General features: G+C 41.0%; 1 protein-coding gene across 1 annotated transcript in view; it reads left to right on the top strand.

Annotated features, from left to right (window-relative positions):
• The window catches only part of prmt3 (protein arginine methyltransferase 3), a 60,103-nt gene that overhangs the window by 37,810 nt on the left and 6,553 nt on the right, over nucleotides 1-15,740 (top strand). Inside the window, exons 13-15 of the mRNA XM_042412533.1 lie at nucleotides 2,378-2,464; nucleotides 12,168-12,218; nucleotides 13,374-13,461. Coding sequence (XP_042268467.1) covers nucleotides 2,378-2,464; nucleotides 12,168-12,218; nucleotides 13,374-13,461 — 226 coding nt within the window. The remainder of the gene's footprint in view (nucleotides 1-2,377; nucleotides 2,465-12,167; nucleotides 12,219-13,373; nucleotides 13,462-15,740) is intronic.

The raw sequence follows: 15,740 nt of genomic DNA, 5'->3' as shown, positions 1-15,740 counted from the left end.
GGCCACAGTTTCACACATTGACCATACATGGTCTATCCATATACTAGGTTTTGACTTAGTCTTGTTAAAAAATGGCAGTGTGAACGTATGAAGTAACCATTATACATATGGTGTTTTCAAGGAAGTAAAATTAATTTAGCCTTAAATGTAAAAACTGAACCTCTTCTTTTAAAGGTTAATTTTGACTCTCCACAACCTGGCTTTGCATAGCACTTGTTGCTCAAACATGACAAACAAATGAAATCGGCCATTATTATAAACATAAGATTAAAAAACTTTGCCAAATTTTGCCATCTATTAATGTCACTAACTCTCCAATACTCCAAACTTTCTGAATTTTAACAATTATATCGGCCCAACATATTGGCAAACCAATAAGTCAGTCTGATCCTAATGTACAGTATGTGTGTTCTCCAGACACACACACCTACACTATACATAGTATACATAGTTTGTGTGGCCCAGGCTGTGAGGTTAGAGACAGAGAATGAGAGCAGGAGTTAGCTGTGACGAGAGAGAGATAGGGCCCTGGAGGTATGTGTGTTTATGTGTGTGTTTGTGGAGATGCTGTAGTGCTAGGTGATTGATCTGTCTAATCCTTGTTTAAATTCCTCTTAAGGAAACTTCATTACTCTCAGCCCCCCGTGGATAGAGCGGTTTTCACTGAGCTGATGGGAGAGTACACACATTACGCAGTGATAAAACAAACACACACACACACACATAGTCCCGCATCTAAACATAGATACCTCCTCTGAATCTTTCCGTGTTTGAATGCTCTTCCCTCTTGTCTCTCATAGCATCGTGTGTTTCCTCGCCGGTTGGCCTGTTTGCTAAGTAGCATGCCCTCCACCCATCTGTGGATGTGATGAATGAGGGGAGAACTTGATATAATGGAATTTGAATCCTCTAATCGATAGTTTCTCCCCTCCAGTGACAAATAGACAGCCCCTCTGCCCAAATTACATGGACTCTCATCTATTGCCTCCCGTTGATACGATCCAATAACATTCCATTAAGGCTGGCTGCTACTCCGTAAAATTGAGAGCCCTCTCATGGAATTATAAATTCCTGCAAAACAGATGGGTTTTTTTTTCTTGCAACTTGCAACCACTTTAAGCTGCTTTAAACCCGCCTTATGTAATGTGTTTCATGTTCATTTTTATTGCTATAGAGTTTTGTTTCTCTAAACAGTCTCTTAAAGGCGCAATCCATAATCCACATGACTACCTGCCCAGGATTATACACATTTACTGTGTCAAAGCTTTTTATGTTGCCTGCTGGGGGTAAACCTACTCAAACACCACGTAAATGAGAAGAATGGTTTATCTTCATCAGTTAAGAAGAGAATACTGTTTAACACATTTAGATATCAACTCAAGAAATGTGTTTTTTTTGAGATGTATACACTTAAACCAGGTGTCTTCAAGGTTTTTCAGGTGTACCCATTTTTATAGAGAAGACTTAAAGGAAAACTACTGTTTATTGCAGCTTGGGTTTTATTTTTGAAGCTGCAGTCATCAGTTCTGTCAGTTATGATTTTATCGTACTCACCAAAGTAGTTGCTGACATTGTGGAACATGGTCACATTACCAAAAACAACTCTTACTCTTTCAAGCTGTCTGTTGCAACAGTTTGCAGACAGACTTATATTGTATTTACTGTGGTTTTGCACACTCAAAGTTTTCCTGGGCAGTATGGAATTAGTAGTGATATTACATGTGCACTTACTGTAGACTTTACCTCCCAATAAAGTGGTAGCTAATTTGGCTAAACTGAAAGGTTTTATTACAACCTCTACTATTGTGTTTGTTACCCCGTTGGACCTATTTTCAGCAGTGATTCTGCATTTCAAGATCTCAGCAACTAGGTTGATTAAGTACAATGTTATCATAACAGATAAAACTGGGCACCAGAACACGGAAAATACAGTAAAACCTAAGGTGTAATAAACCAGGTTTCCTTTAAGACAGACAAATAGACATTGTATTCAAAATGACTCCAAAGTACAGCATAAAATGTCAACAGTTCCTGCTACAGTATAGAATGAAGGTCTTACAGCAAAATGAGTCGGTTTTCACAACTGAACAGCAGGACATTTGTAAAATTCAAATACCTGAAAAAACAGTCAGAACTTTGACTACAGATCCTGTCCTCACTGCAGACAGTTAGACAGTCCAACTTGTTCCAGCCAAGAACAAAAAACTGCAGTCTCAAATCACCAGATCAGATTTTTTCTATACCGACTGCATGTTTGTTCTTAGTGTTTCATTTTTTATTGCTTGATCACAATTCATACAGTCATTATTAATATAGATGTGTATGTTTTTGTATATTTGTGCATCATGGTGAAGTGTGTGTTTTTGACTCTCAACAGACGATTGACTGTAACAGTGTGTGTCTGTCTGAGCTGGAGTTTGCATCAGATTTCTGCTTGAAGATAAAAGACACTGCAGACTGCACGGTAAGTAACACACACACACACAAACACACGTATAGACACTTATGCACTGAGCCATGCACAATACTGTTGCTATGGAAAAGTTTGTAGAGTTTGTAAAATTGATAAAGTTTGATTTTAAAATGAAATTATTGTTGTTAATTATTTGAAAGTATTTTCTCTGAGAGCATGTAGTACCTCTGAAGTAATCAAGTACTAACTTTGTGTTACCAGGGCTTAATGTAATCTAATTTTTTATGTTGCTGAGTTCTCAAATGAAAAAAATAAGCATTTTGAAGAAAAACTCACTAGTGTTTCTAATATATACAAGATGTTTTTGACTTCCCGGTAAGTTTCCCAGATGAGTTTTTACAATTCTAATTTCGTGTTAAACATTAAGGACTACATAAATAAACTTGACTGGAAACAAAAGTTTGTTCATCCACTGTTACCACCTGTCATTTATCAGAGATATTGTGTGGAAGGAACGAGGCAGTACAAACAGCAGAGACATCAGTCAGCTCACGTTGATGGATTATGTGTCTGTATTTAAGAGGGATGTCTGTCAGTTGGATATTTAATAGAGTTTCCAATCGAATCCCAGCACTGAGGCTAATGTGACTTTGAATTACATGTCATAAAACATAGTGAATGTTCTCATCCCGCTTGCCCTGTCATTGTCTCAAACGTCAAAAAACACTTACTCACACATTCACAACCCACCTCACATTCTTGGAGCATGTGACTTACAGTGTGTCATGGGGGAAAAAAACGTGTTTGCCCCTATTTCTATTCCGATCATATTTCCACTGGACCAAAGCTGATCTTTTGTCTTTCAGAGTAAATTCCTTATGTTTTAGACAGACGTTATATCCATGTTCACTTGTACATACATGCCCTGTGAAGCCATCAAGACCAAAAGGTAGCCATATTTTATTCAAGAGATGCTTTACTTGTCAGGGTGTTTTTGAGCAAGAAACATAAAGCTGCTAATACATTTTAGAGCCTTTGAAACAGAAATGTTTATGATGAATCTCACCAAAAGTGACTGCATGGCTCGGTAGTGGTGATACCGTTTTTATTTGTGATTTGGATGTACTGATCCTTTTAAGATACCTCATTTCATGATGTGACTAAAGGCTGGATATAGTGTTGTGTTTGGGTTTTCAGAGGCTGTGTACAGAGGTCCTTCCAGAACTGAAACACTCACATAAATGAAAAAGCCTAAAAAATGTTTGTAATTATTTCCAGATCAACCCTTCTCCTGGAAAGAATGTTTACATGATTACTACAGGTATATAATGAATGCGTGGTATGGTCTGATAATGTACTACATATCCATGTAGTTGTTTGTAGTAGTTTTGGTGGTGTTATGATCAGATGGTCATCCTTTGATAAGTGTTATGGGTGTAAAATGGTGCTCTTGAATTAGATTAACTGTGCACACAAATTACCAGAACATAATATCACACAATATTGTTAACCTTTTAAGATATGTTAAAGGAATATCAAAGATAACACAACATTTTTTACAGGTAAAATGCCATACATCCACGTATCTGTGTCGAAAATCAAAGCAAAGCTGTATTTAACCCATTTGACTCATTTAGATGAGATTTTCCATTGGCAACATTTACACTGCATTGATTTATTTGATTTATTTATTTACTGAACGGGACAGTATGCAGTTTGAAACATTAATGATGCACTGCACCAGAGTTAGCTTGAAGCTAATTTGCATCTGTAGTCCCCGACAAAAAACATACAACAGCTCAACAATAAACAGTAAAAAACCAAAAAAAAAAAAAAAAAACCCAAAAAACAAAAACACACAGAACACACCATACAAAATAAAAAGCTACACACAGCACATCACATACACCCACAATGTCAATTAGAAATAATGTAAACTATTGATTACATGTTTCAGTCTGGTCTTGAATGCATTGATAGAACTACAGTTCTTCATATTATCAGGTAGGGCATTAGGTAACACCAAGCCAGGCTGGCCAGTACTGCTGAAACTATAACCAGTGTTACATCACAACTCTATGATATATTACCAATAGAAAGTGACAAGAAAAGTGGGCAGGTGTGCAGAAAATGTTAAAATGTTGTCCGTCCTAGTAAAACACCCATAAATGTGAAATTACACTGCAAATGATATCCTTATAATCTTATTTTAATCCAAATATTTGCATAGACTTTTTCTCATAATTTTTGTTTACATTTTGTACTGATGATATTTAGATATTTAAATAAAAGACAAAAATAAAAGTATGACTTCACATGACTTATCTGAAAGCTGTCTGAACCTTTGAGTTGTGGTGTGTAGGTCAGCTTGACCAACGACTCCCAACACAAAACTAAAGTGTGTGTCCTCAGTGAGGGTCAGCTAAAGGCACCAAAGCATGGAAAATGGTTTACGAGTCTATTTGGTGAGGTGCTGGCAGCCACCATCAAACCCCCCCCACCCCCCCTCTGGCCCCTCCACCCACCTCCCCTGAACTTCCCCCTGTGTCTGAGCCACATTGCTCTCTGTGGTACCAGCAGCCACCTGCCGACTACAGAACAGCCTCACTACTGCAGCCTGACGCTCTACACTGTGAGAAGTGATCTGTCTGTAAAAAAAAAAAAAAAAAAAATCCCATTGTGTTGGAGCAGCTTTGTGTTGTGCTGCAGTGTTACTGCGCTGTCTGGTGTATTGGTTTAATGGATAATCAATAGGTAGTTATTATCTGGCCTGTGCTCCCTGGGTAAGGCTGGTGGATTTAATGGGATTTGTAAACATCCTCTCATTTTTCCTGTCTTCTCTTCTCTGTAATTGAAAACATCCAGTTTCTCTTTCTAGGATGTAAGTCTAGTCATGTTAGGGGAATGCTGCAGCAAAACAGATGATGGGATCATATAGGAAGATGTCATTTTTCTGTACTTTTTTGTTTTTCCCGGTTGCACAATTACTTTTTACCCGCCTTCTTCCTGCTATTTCACGTTTTTCCATCACATCCTCATTTGGTGAGCTGATATGCAAGTGTACATGTGTCTTGGTATCTCATGTACAGTATGGGATTCATCATTCAGTCATGCTATCAGACTCTTCTTATCCAGGTGTTCCTTGCTTTTATAATGCTGGTATTCTGTGTAGAGGATATCACTACAGAGTGAGCTCCAGCCGGCTTGTCCAAGGATTTACAGATGCATTATTGACCTGCAGGAGTAGTGTGCTGTTACCATAAAGATACTGATCTGTAGTCAGTATTGGCTGCAGCTCCCCAATAGTAGTTAAGGTTAGGATGTGTGAAGGGTAAACCGCTCCTGGACCAGTGCTCGAGGATTGTTGAGGGAGAGCTGCTGCGCCTGCCGTCCTGTGATGGAGCGCCTGCTTTTGTTCTCCTGTCGACAGTCCATTCATCAGCTCAGCCTGCCTAACCTTGCATTAAATGAACAGCACAACCCCTGCGTCTGCGCCGTTCACGCACAAGACAAATCCTCTCACTCTCGCTTTTTTTTAACCCTCCTTTCCTTACCTCCCTTTTAGATCTCACATGCCTTGTGCCTTGTATACATCGTGTCTGCTTTTGCAAACCGCGAAGGCACGTACAGGATATACCAGAAACAGGTTTATTGACAAGTAGGTTTTCACGTACAAGGAATTTGCCTTCGTGTTGCGGTGCAGAACAATCAAAATATACAAAGTAAGAGAAAATACTGTATATTTGCTTAAACTTGAATCTGAATTGCTCTCAGGACATCTATATCTTTGCATTTTTTTTTGCTTTAGCCCCCAGAACTCTTCTCCAGTCGTGATCCAGGCACAGGGAACTCATCCCCTCCTAAAGGCTGAAAATGATGTACGCTGATGGCATGGCGAGAGAGAATAAGTGTCTGTCTGTAATTAATTTTAACACCGCTGTCTCACTGCTGCTGACGTAGCTACTGTAGCGCTACAGAGGAAAACGTCTCTGCAATCCATCTCTCACCTGCTTTCCATCAAATTTAAATTCTGTGTTGGGGGGGGCGGAGGGCGGGGTGGCCTTATGGACTGACAGGGCAGGCACTCGTCAACTTCAAGGACGATTTTCATCGCATTAGGAGGAGAATTGTTAATGGAAAAATCCACTCAGCGGTGTATAAGTTCATAGCATTTAAAGCTGACTTATCAGCTGACTTTTGGCAGGCTATGTTACTATAAGTTGTAAATCTACTTGCAAAGTTAACAGACATCTTTTGTTTAGCTTAGTCAGGTCCAGGCACATAAAATAAGTGGGTTAGGCTGGAGGCTCATTTTAAAATGTTGCGCTGGGTGGCAGACTAGAGGCAAAGTGGTGAAGTGACTGTGTACCACACCAGAGACATGGGGTTCAACTCCTGGTTTCAGTACCATGGACAGCATAACCAAGGTCCTACTACCAGGAGGTGAACGCCAGAGACCTGAGCCTCCGAAGTATGAAAAATCATCCAGTTGGAGGATTTGAGAATTTATTCCAAATATATAGTCAGAGTTTTCTAGGAGCCAGTATCTAGTGGCAACAAGAGGAGCTACAGTTTAAGAGACTTCAGCATTTGTGCCAGTTATACACAGAAAAACCACAACAGAAGAGACATAGACCAATGTCCACACACATACACACAGCAGCAATAAAAGACCAGATGCCATGCAGCCACAAGATATATCTCTTCTGAGCAAGGGGTGACATTTTTCTCAACTAAAACAACCTCACTCTTTTGTTATCATCTAACATGAGCCTAATGTATCAGTTTCAGGCTCTTTGGGGTGTTGTTTGGAGGCACTGTGGGAAATGTGGGCCTTTACTGAGAGGGATAATGGTTAGAGTATAATTATTTACACAGCTTCATCAAAGATGCCTCCTAGAATGAATTGCACATCACAGACTAACAATATATAACAGTATAAGCACATATGAGGGTTGACCTGCTCTTCTTACTTTACTCTTCTTTACTACGTTGGTGAGATTTGGGAAAATGGGACTATAGCAAGAACGACATTTTATGGGTCAAGGACCGCAAGCCCCCTACTGCTTTCTAAAAAACTTACAGAAATCATCTCAAACACTTGTCAATGAGTTTAACACTGAAAGTGAACATAGAAAGTAGTCCCCTGGAAATCCATGTTCCTGTTATAGTGAACTTATAGCAGCTGCAGGGCTATTCATCACATCTGGAGTCGCTTGTTATCGTTATAGTGGCTGTCGATGAAAACATGATTGTCATTTTATTTTTGCAATTTGGAAACTTGCAGACACAAACTGTCCTCTTGCGTTTGCTACCATTTGGCTTGCTTTCAAATACGCTAAATTCAAAGCTAACTACTACCTCACACTTATATAAACAAACTAGAGTGCACTCATGACCAGGAAGTAGATCCATGAAAGGAATTCTACTTTCTGTGTTAACTTTCAGGAACATTCAATGGTAAGCATTTGAGTTGTAGAAGGGTTTGTGATTCCTAAATCTCTGTAACAGAAGTTGAAAGTAAAAAGTTAGAATGACCAATAGTAATTAAGTACCAATAGTAATAGTAATTAAGAGAATAACACTATAGGCAATAGGCTGACAAATACTGGAATTTCCCTCTTAAGATGTGAATAGGTTGAGTTAAAGGGGTACTATCATTCACATTTCCAGGTCTATATTTTTATTCCAGGGTCCTTCTGGAATATCTTTGCATGATTTACAGTTCCAAAAACTCTTATTTAACTTATACTGGTCCTTTATGCAGCCCCTTAGTTCAGCCGCTGTCTGAAACAGGCCGTTTTAGCTCCTGTGTCTTTAAGGCCCCCCTCCCCACTCTGTTCTGAATGGCCAATTTTAGGAAGTTTCGGTAGACTTCTACTGGCTCTGGAGCATACAGTAGTAGGATTTCGCTGCTTTTTCTCATTCTTTACTCGAAATGGAAATCTATAAACAATCTGATGTCATCATGAGGAGGAAGTAGTGTTAACACTGCAAGGCTGGAGCCCTGGCTTTTCACTTCCAGGCAGCATATTTATGTCCCCTTTAATCACCTGAACAAAGCTCAGTGATGCAGCTCGCCAGACAGCTTTGCACAGCTTGAATCAGGACCTTCTCCAACTGTTACAGTACAGTTGTTTGTGTGTTTTCGTGAGGCATCATGAGCGAGGAACACCAACTGGAGGGAGGCCGAAGCCGAGGCTGATTCACGCTCCGCCTCACTGGGGCAGCAGCAGTCGGACGGAGAGGCTGAGAGGAGAGACGGAGGAGGTGGAGGGAGGGAATTCACACCAATCCGCCCGTGAGGTGGTCGTGCTTGAAGCCTCCACGCCTGGATAAACCCCATCAAAAGCGCATTAGCCCTCTCTCCTCCCGCCTCCCTCCCTCCCTCCCCCTCAGCACCCTTCCTTCTCCCTCCCCTTAACCCCTCCCTGCGTCCCCCCCCCCCCCCCCCCCCCCCCACCGTTGTATAATAGTATCTGGCCGGGCCACGCGGCTCGCTGACACACAGCCGGGCGAAAGGGGAGCGATGATGAATTGCTCCCTGTTGGTGTTATCCATGATGATAATTATTAATTTTCCCCCTGCTCTTCCCGGAGAATGGGGGCCGGAGAGCTGCAGTGTTGCGGAGCCTCCTCCGTGGGCCATCAGGAAGCCCACTGTCATCACTTATCACAGACAGAGCCGGGGCCCAAGGCTAAACGCTGATGAAAATGAAAAGCGTTCATTCTGATTTGTCCTGTTTTTTGGTGTGTGGGTGTGTGTATGTGTCTCTGTATCTTAAGTTTACCCTTTCTTTTCCTTGTCATTTCTCCTCTCTCTCACTCTTTCTTCCTTAACCCTTCCTCCCTCACAGAGGCCTTAATCTGTAGGAGATTACAAAGGTGGGTTGTTAAAATGATCATAACTTAGTTGAACTTTTGAACATAGGTCTCATAGCTCAAGATGACAGTCTTTACTATGTGCTCTGCTTTTTTTTTTTTAAACCTGCATTAATCACACATCACTTTATGGGATGTGAAAGCAGTTGCTTGTAGTGCTGAAATTTGAGAATTATAACCAACTCTGCATCTCTCTGCAGCTTTTTAGCCTTGTTTAGCTATTAGTTTTGGTTTCACAGCATTTTTACTGTATGGTTCAGTCTCTCATCAACCCTGTTTCCAGCAGCATCGGGCAACTATTTTTAGCAAACAAGACCCAATTAACCCTCAGCGCTACCGTCCCAGCACTAAATGGCAAATAAAGATGGTGACTAGGTGAGGAAAGTCTAGCAGCCAAAGAATCAGATATTTTTCTTCTTTGCCTCAATAACTTTTTCTTGCACCTGCGATACGGTGGAGGTTTTGTATCTTTCAGGTTGTCCTGATATCTTTCTGCCCCAAGGTGGCCAAAAATTGGTTAATACAACTTTAAGTATCTAAAACATCTGACTTTAATCATCACTTTACATGCATCAGTGTTAGTGTGGTGGAGCTATTATGCAACTGTCTGGAACTTTAACTTCATTAGTAGATACTTTTTAAGGTGTTTTAATGCTTATAATGTCCCGGTGGCGTCAGATGAACATAAAAACTCAGTCCCCATCTGTTTGAAAGTTTGAGTCCTGCTACCATTATACTAGCACTCATAAAAACTGTCATTAAGTACTTTGAAAAGGCCCCAAAAGGTTTGAGAAACTCTCTTCCTCAGCCCAGTTTAAATCAAAAAGTATTAAACGCCTCTGATTAGCTTCGCTTGGCACAGTCTATATCAGGCGTGAGCCATCAAGGTCTTTATTACTTATCTGAACACTTCCACGTCTGTTGTGTTTTATATATGATTCAGTTGCATTCCTCTTTTTTTTCCAAATGTAACTTTAATGGGGCAGCAAAGCACTGAACTTTTGCATGTGCAAGTTTCACTCTGTGGCCTAAATTTTAATTCCCCGCCTCGCTGCGGTGCGAAAGTTGCACGACTCAGAAGTGACAATCAATCTCGCTTATGAGGGGTTGTCATCAGCGAGGCGCGATGAGGATGATCTCTGCCTCTCCGGCTGAGAGAGGTGAATTCGCTCTGCCTGACGAGTAATTACGGCTAATTTCCTAATTACCTCAGCACCGAACGTCTCTGTAGCGTTCATTAAAAGCCATAATTGCATTGGGTTGACATGCTCTTTTATCCACTTTGGGGTCCTTTTCTGGCGGTTTAGCTGTGAGCTAGCGGTGCCGCCCCTGCCTGTCTGAGTCGATAAAGGGTGATTGAAGCCTCGGTGCGGGGAGTGTGTTAAACACGGGGTCTGACGGCATCATGATTATCAAGTCTGCATGTGTGTGTTTCTTTGTGTGTGTACTGTATTCTGAAAAAATGAACTCTCTTAGCCGTTAACAGATATTCCAAATGATACAAACCAATAAGAAAAGCCAATAAAAACGAAACCTCCCCAGCTTTTACATCATGTTACACCCACTCTGCTCCGTCCCTCCCTTTCAACTTTCTATATGTCTCCCTTCTCTCTGTTTTCCTGTCCTAACCACTCTCTCTGTCCTCCTTTCCTCTCTCCTCTTCCCCCCCCCCGTTTCCCTCTCTTGCATTGATTCGGCTCTTCTTTGTCTCTGAGAGCCGGCCTCCAAGTTGTCAGCTGCGTCAGTATTAAAAGCTATTAGTTCTGCATCATTGCCACTACAAGTGTGCTCCTGAGATTGATAGTGCCTCTCTTCTTCCAGTGGGGGGAGAAATGGGATGAAAACAAGCCTGGGGGGGTGGTTTTTACCTCACATATCTGACAACGGTCACCTACAGGCAGTCTGATCCTGGACTTTTCTCAGTTTGTTTTAGGTGTGTGAATTGGTTTTCACTCAGATGAGTCATAGCTCTGCAAATCTTTACCAGCAGACAGCATATTTAGAGACTACATATCCATGCGGTAGGTAGATTAAACCCAACCTAAAGGAAAAAAAGTGATTTCTGGTCAAATTTAGGACCTAAAATGAACCATAATGGAGCTTCAGCCTGTGTGGTTTATTCTTCAGCTGTCTAATTTCTTTCCCCCAGCTGGTATAATTCTGGAAAACACACATTCATATTCATATTCAGTTGGAACAAAATCACTTTGGTGTTTAATTTCCTTCAGTAATTCACTCCACTCTGCTGGGTGTTTTCACATCGCTGCAACACTGTCACCAAAATAGCTACCTTTGCTAATTTCATATACCAAGCCGGATATTATTTCTATTGTCAGCAAAATTGCCTCAGTGTTGTTGGCGGCTGCCTCATAATTTATTTCTTTTGTCCGGTGACAAGTCTCCCAGATGAGGTGAGAGGGAGCACCTGGGACGTGTTGTTGACTCAGCCTAAATGAGAAACCAAGTTGGTTTTGGGTCGAAGGAGGGCTGAAGAAAACAGAGTACGGTTCTCATATCGATAACACAGTTCACTACACTACACACACTCTCATCTAACACACTACACACACATATTCACAACAATGGCAGCGGTATGCACGGCAAGCAAAAGATCAGAATTTGATGTCCTCTTTAAGGCAACGCTATAAAGAAAAAGTACTGTAATTACATGAAGTATAAATTATGTTGTTCCTGGTTTGGTTGTACTGCTTTATTCCTAAACACAGCAGCTTATTTTGCTCATGAAAACCTGAGAATTGTTCTGCCTCTTCCTTCTCTCTCAGCTCTGGATGTCAGAGTTGCAGTGTAGTCAAACAAATCCAGCAGTTTATTGTACTGTCACATTCTAACACGCCCCTCATATTTCATTGCAGGCAATTGTCGGCTACTTTGACATTTTCTTTGACAAAGGCTGCAGCAACAAGGTAAGCAGCGGCGGCAACAGCCAAGCCATTTAACGGAAACTCAATTATGTTCACGCTTTAGCGTGTTCCTCCTCCCTGAGGCGTTCGCTGGCAATCGACGGGCGTCTTAGCCTACTGCTGATATAAGCACTTACCCAGCAGAGCCGGCCAGTTGGAACAGCCGATGCCAAGCTCTGTGAGCAACACACAGACAAGCCTTCTGATTACCTTGTATTGTACCTGAGACTCAAGATTCATGTTATGGATGAGCCAGTAAATTATCATCTCCACTGGGAACTAAAGATGGGACAATGTAACATGGGATTATCTGTCTGCTTCATAAACACAGTGCAGTCAGTTTATGATACAGACTAAGTTCTAGATGATTTCTACACACAGAAGCGTAGAGTAGACTGACTGTAACAGAAACCATGAAATACAAGATTGATTCCAATCTGTTGTGCAGCTTTATTTTGATCTGAACAAGACTCCTTTAGGACCTCCAGTAAGTTTTCACTTCTGCTGGAGTTAGTCCTTCCAACTTTATTTCTCTCAACTTTTTTTACATTTAAATTGTATTGATCTTTTCTTCTGCTGCCGCTTATGGACTCATATAGAACATGAATGTGAATAGCATGGTTCCCACAAAGGCTCACTGTTTTCAGTTTTTACCAGTTTTCACTAAAAATGCCCAGATTTTTTAGTAGCAGATCAGTTTAAACTGATTACACCCAGAAATTATGTCCTCAAGCATCCTCAAGTTGTTGTTTTTGGCTGCAAGAAACCACACAGCCAGACAATGTGTCACATACTTTGTTGAAAAAAAATGAGAAAAGCAAATAATCTGCTCATTCTTTTGATTCTGATCTATAATGTCTACTATTTATGGACGTGGTTATTCCAAAACCTCCTTTTAGAACTTTTACACCTTCACCAGGACAGGCTTCAGAAACCAGACATGTTTCTTTCCAGCACTAAAAACCTCTTAATTATCTGGAAAGGCATCAGGCTAACGATGTTTAATAATTAGATGAAGTTGGCGAAATACTGAGCATGTCCCGCAGGGTTGTTCTTAACTTCTTGAGATGAATCTTAGCTCTCTGTACTGAAATAACAGCAGTGCTTTTTGATGTTTCTCCTCATCATTTTTTTTCTTTTTACACCCTTTCGTGCCAGGTGATGTTCTCCACGGGTCCTCAGGTCACAAAGACACACTGGAAACAGACGGTCTTCCTACTGGAGAGGCCTGTTTCTGTCCAGGCAGGTCAGTAACTCAGAAAACACTGAAGCTTTTTATTCTGCATGTTATTTTGGTTTTGTGTTGAATTTAGGTTTCTGTTGTATAAGGGTTTTTGTTAATGTTGTATTTGTGTGTTTTATGTTCCACTTGTACACCTCGGCGGTGCGTCATAGCAGGCTGCGGCAGGTAATCTGTCTGCAGCGGAGATGTAGTCAGACTGGTTGACACCCGTTATCTGTCACCCACAGAGACAGCGAGGGATCAAAACAAATCGCATTCAGCCATCAGAGACAGCGTGTAAAACTTCATCTGATAGCCGATCGCAAGGACTCAGAATCATGACACTTTACAAGAGGAGAGCTTTGTAACTGACCAGTGAAAATATTTATAGAGTCACTGTATCAGCAGATTTAAATGGCATTAACTGATGCTGCTATCGGTGAGACAGCTGTATGGATGTTCTCTGGAATAATGTTGTGCACCTTCAAACTCCAGCAAGCATGACACAGCATCTTTAATGTTTATTTGAGAAGTTCAGCTCACTGTTGTTGGTCTGTAGTGAAACTGTCATCAACCGACCATGAACACCAATATATTTCTTACTGTAATGGAATTACCAACCAGACAGGTATGACCCAACAAATCCAGTCTTTTCAATAGCGTAGTATAGAGAATGTTTCTAGCCCAATGTGCCATTTTTACTCTTCAACTTCATATACGAATCGATATAACACACTTTCAACTACAGTTTCTAGAAAGGCATTACTTTTTTGTTTTATGATAAGGTATATTTGCTGATGAGTTCTGAGTTTTACACTTTATACACTGTGCTCAAGGAAAAAAGGTGCATCTAGTGAGAAACAGTACTTGCTGTATATCCTACGTTTCGTGTACAGTAAAGCATGTAAAAGTGCCAAATTTATTGCCAAAGTTATTTAATCTGCTGCCATGAAGTAAATGACTGAAGAGGAATTTCTCCATCCCTTAGTGTACGAGAGCCTTCACTTGTTGGAAATGAACTTCAAATAATCATTTTCCCATCCATGTAGCCACGAAGGTCCAAGTGCCGTAAATTCCTCCGGCTGCTTATATGTCCACGTGTGGACGAGCGCGTGCTGCCTGAAATTTATGACCGCAGAGCTACAGATGTCACAGATGACTTTCTTCTGATACCGACATGTATCTCGCTCTGTTTGTTAAGGTGCAGTAAATAAAATCTCTGGATGAATTCTTTAGTCGATGTCCAGCGCTGGACTTCACAGTGATGGAAAGTCCAGCAAACAACAAACAGTTCAAAAACAAGCAGTCCTAATAAGAGTAGTCTAGTTCAAAGTTGGCCTTCGTTGTTCGCAGCATTTCTTTTCCTCTTGAGTTATTCACCTATTTCTATTTACTTTGAATTATCTGTTGAAGAACTTTGATATTTCAGCCATGCTATAGCTCACTGCTCAGTTCATCTTCTGTTTATGCCATAAAAAATGGAAAACTTCTAGATTTATCACCTGAGCGTGCGTGTTTAGATCAGTAAATGTTAAAGCTTTAATTAACTAAATACTGGTGTAATCATTTCTGCTATCCTGAAATCAGTCTTCCGTCTTGCAAAACTGAATTATATTCTTAAAAAACAGTAATTATAACTGTTGTATAATTACAGTGCAGTATATACGCTTACTCCTTGTGTGTGTTGTGTGAGTGATCCTGTGTTTATTACTGCTGTAAGCTCTGGCACTCTGTGCACAGTATCATAATGGGAATCGTGGATGTGTCTAGTGATGTGAGGATGGATGGGCCCGGGGGGCCGGCTGTCCACTCACTGACCAGATATCAGATGGAGTCTACTGTAATAAATGACCTGCAGGGGTACGCAGACGCTTGATGTCCGGCGGCCCTTAACCACGCTCAGCCTCCTCTGGCAGCAGCCAGGATGATAAGAACCTCAAAACCTCTGACGCTGCTCAAACACTATCACAGGCTCCGCGCTCCGCTGGGTCAGATAAACGCAGCTGAATCTGAGAGCGGAGCCGAGGACGACGGTACGCCAACACCGTGCAGAAACTGGAAACTGCAGAGCGAAACTGAGAAGATTTCATTTGACAAATGCGATGTAGAATGTCTGCATCTGCTCCCTGTTTCATTTTACGCACCTGTGTGTAAATTTATGGAGAAGGAGCAAATGCAGATGCTTCCATACATGACATGAGAGGTCACTGAATAGTTTGGAGATGATGATCATTAGGTACATTAGGTACAGTCTAATCCAATAGAAATATAGAGAAGAAAAGCTCTGCCATAAATTCTACTTT

Source organism: Thunnus maccoyii, chromosome 1, assembly GCF_910596095.1.
Source record: "Thunnus maccoyii chromosome 1, fThuMac1.1, whole genome shotgun sequence".
NCBI lineage: Eukaryota > Metazoa > Chordata > Actinopteri > Scombriformes > Scombridae > Thunnus > Thunnus maccoyii.
The sequence above is the reverse complement of the archived record's forward strand: the minus strand, read 5'-3'. Positions and strand labels throughout refer to the sequence as shown.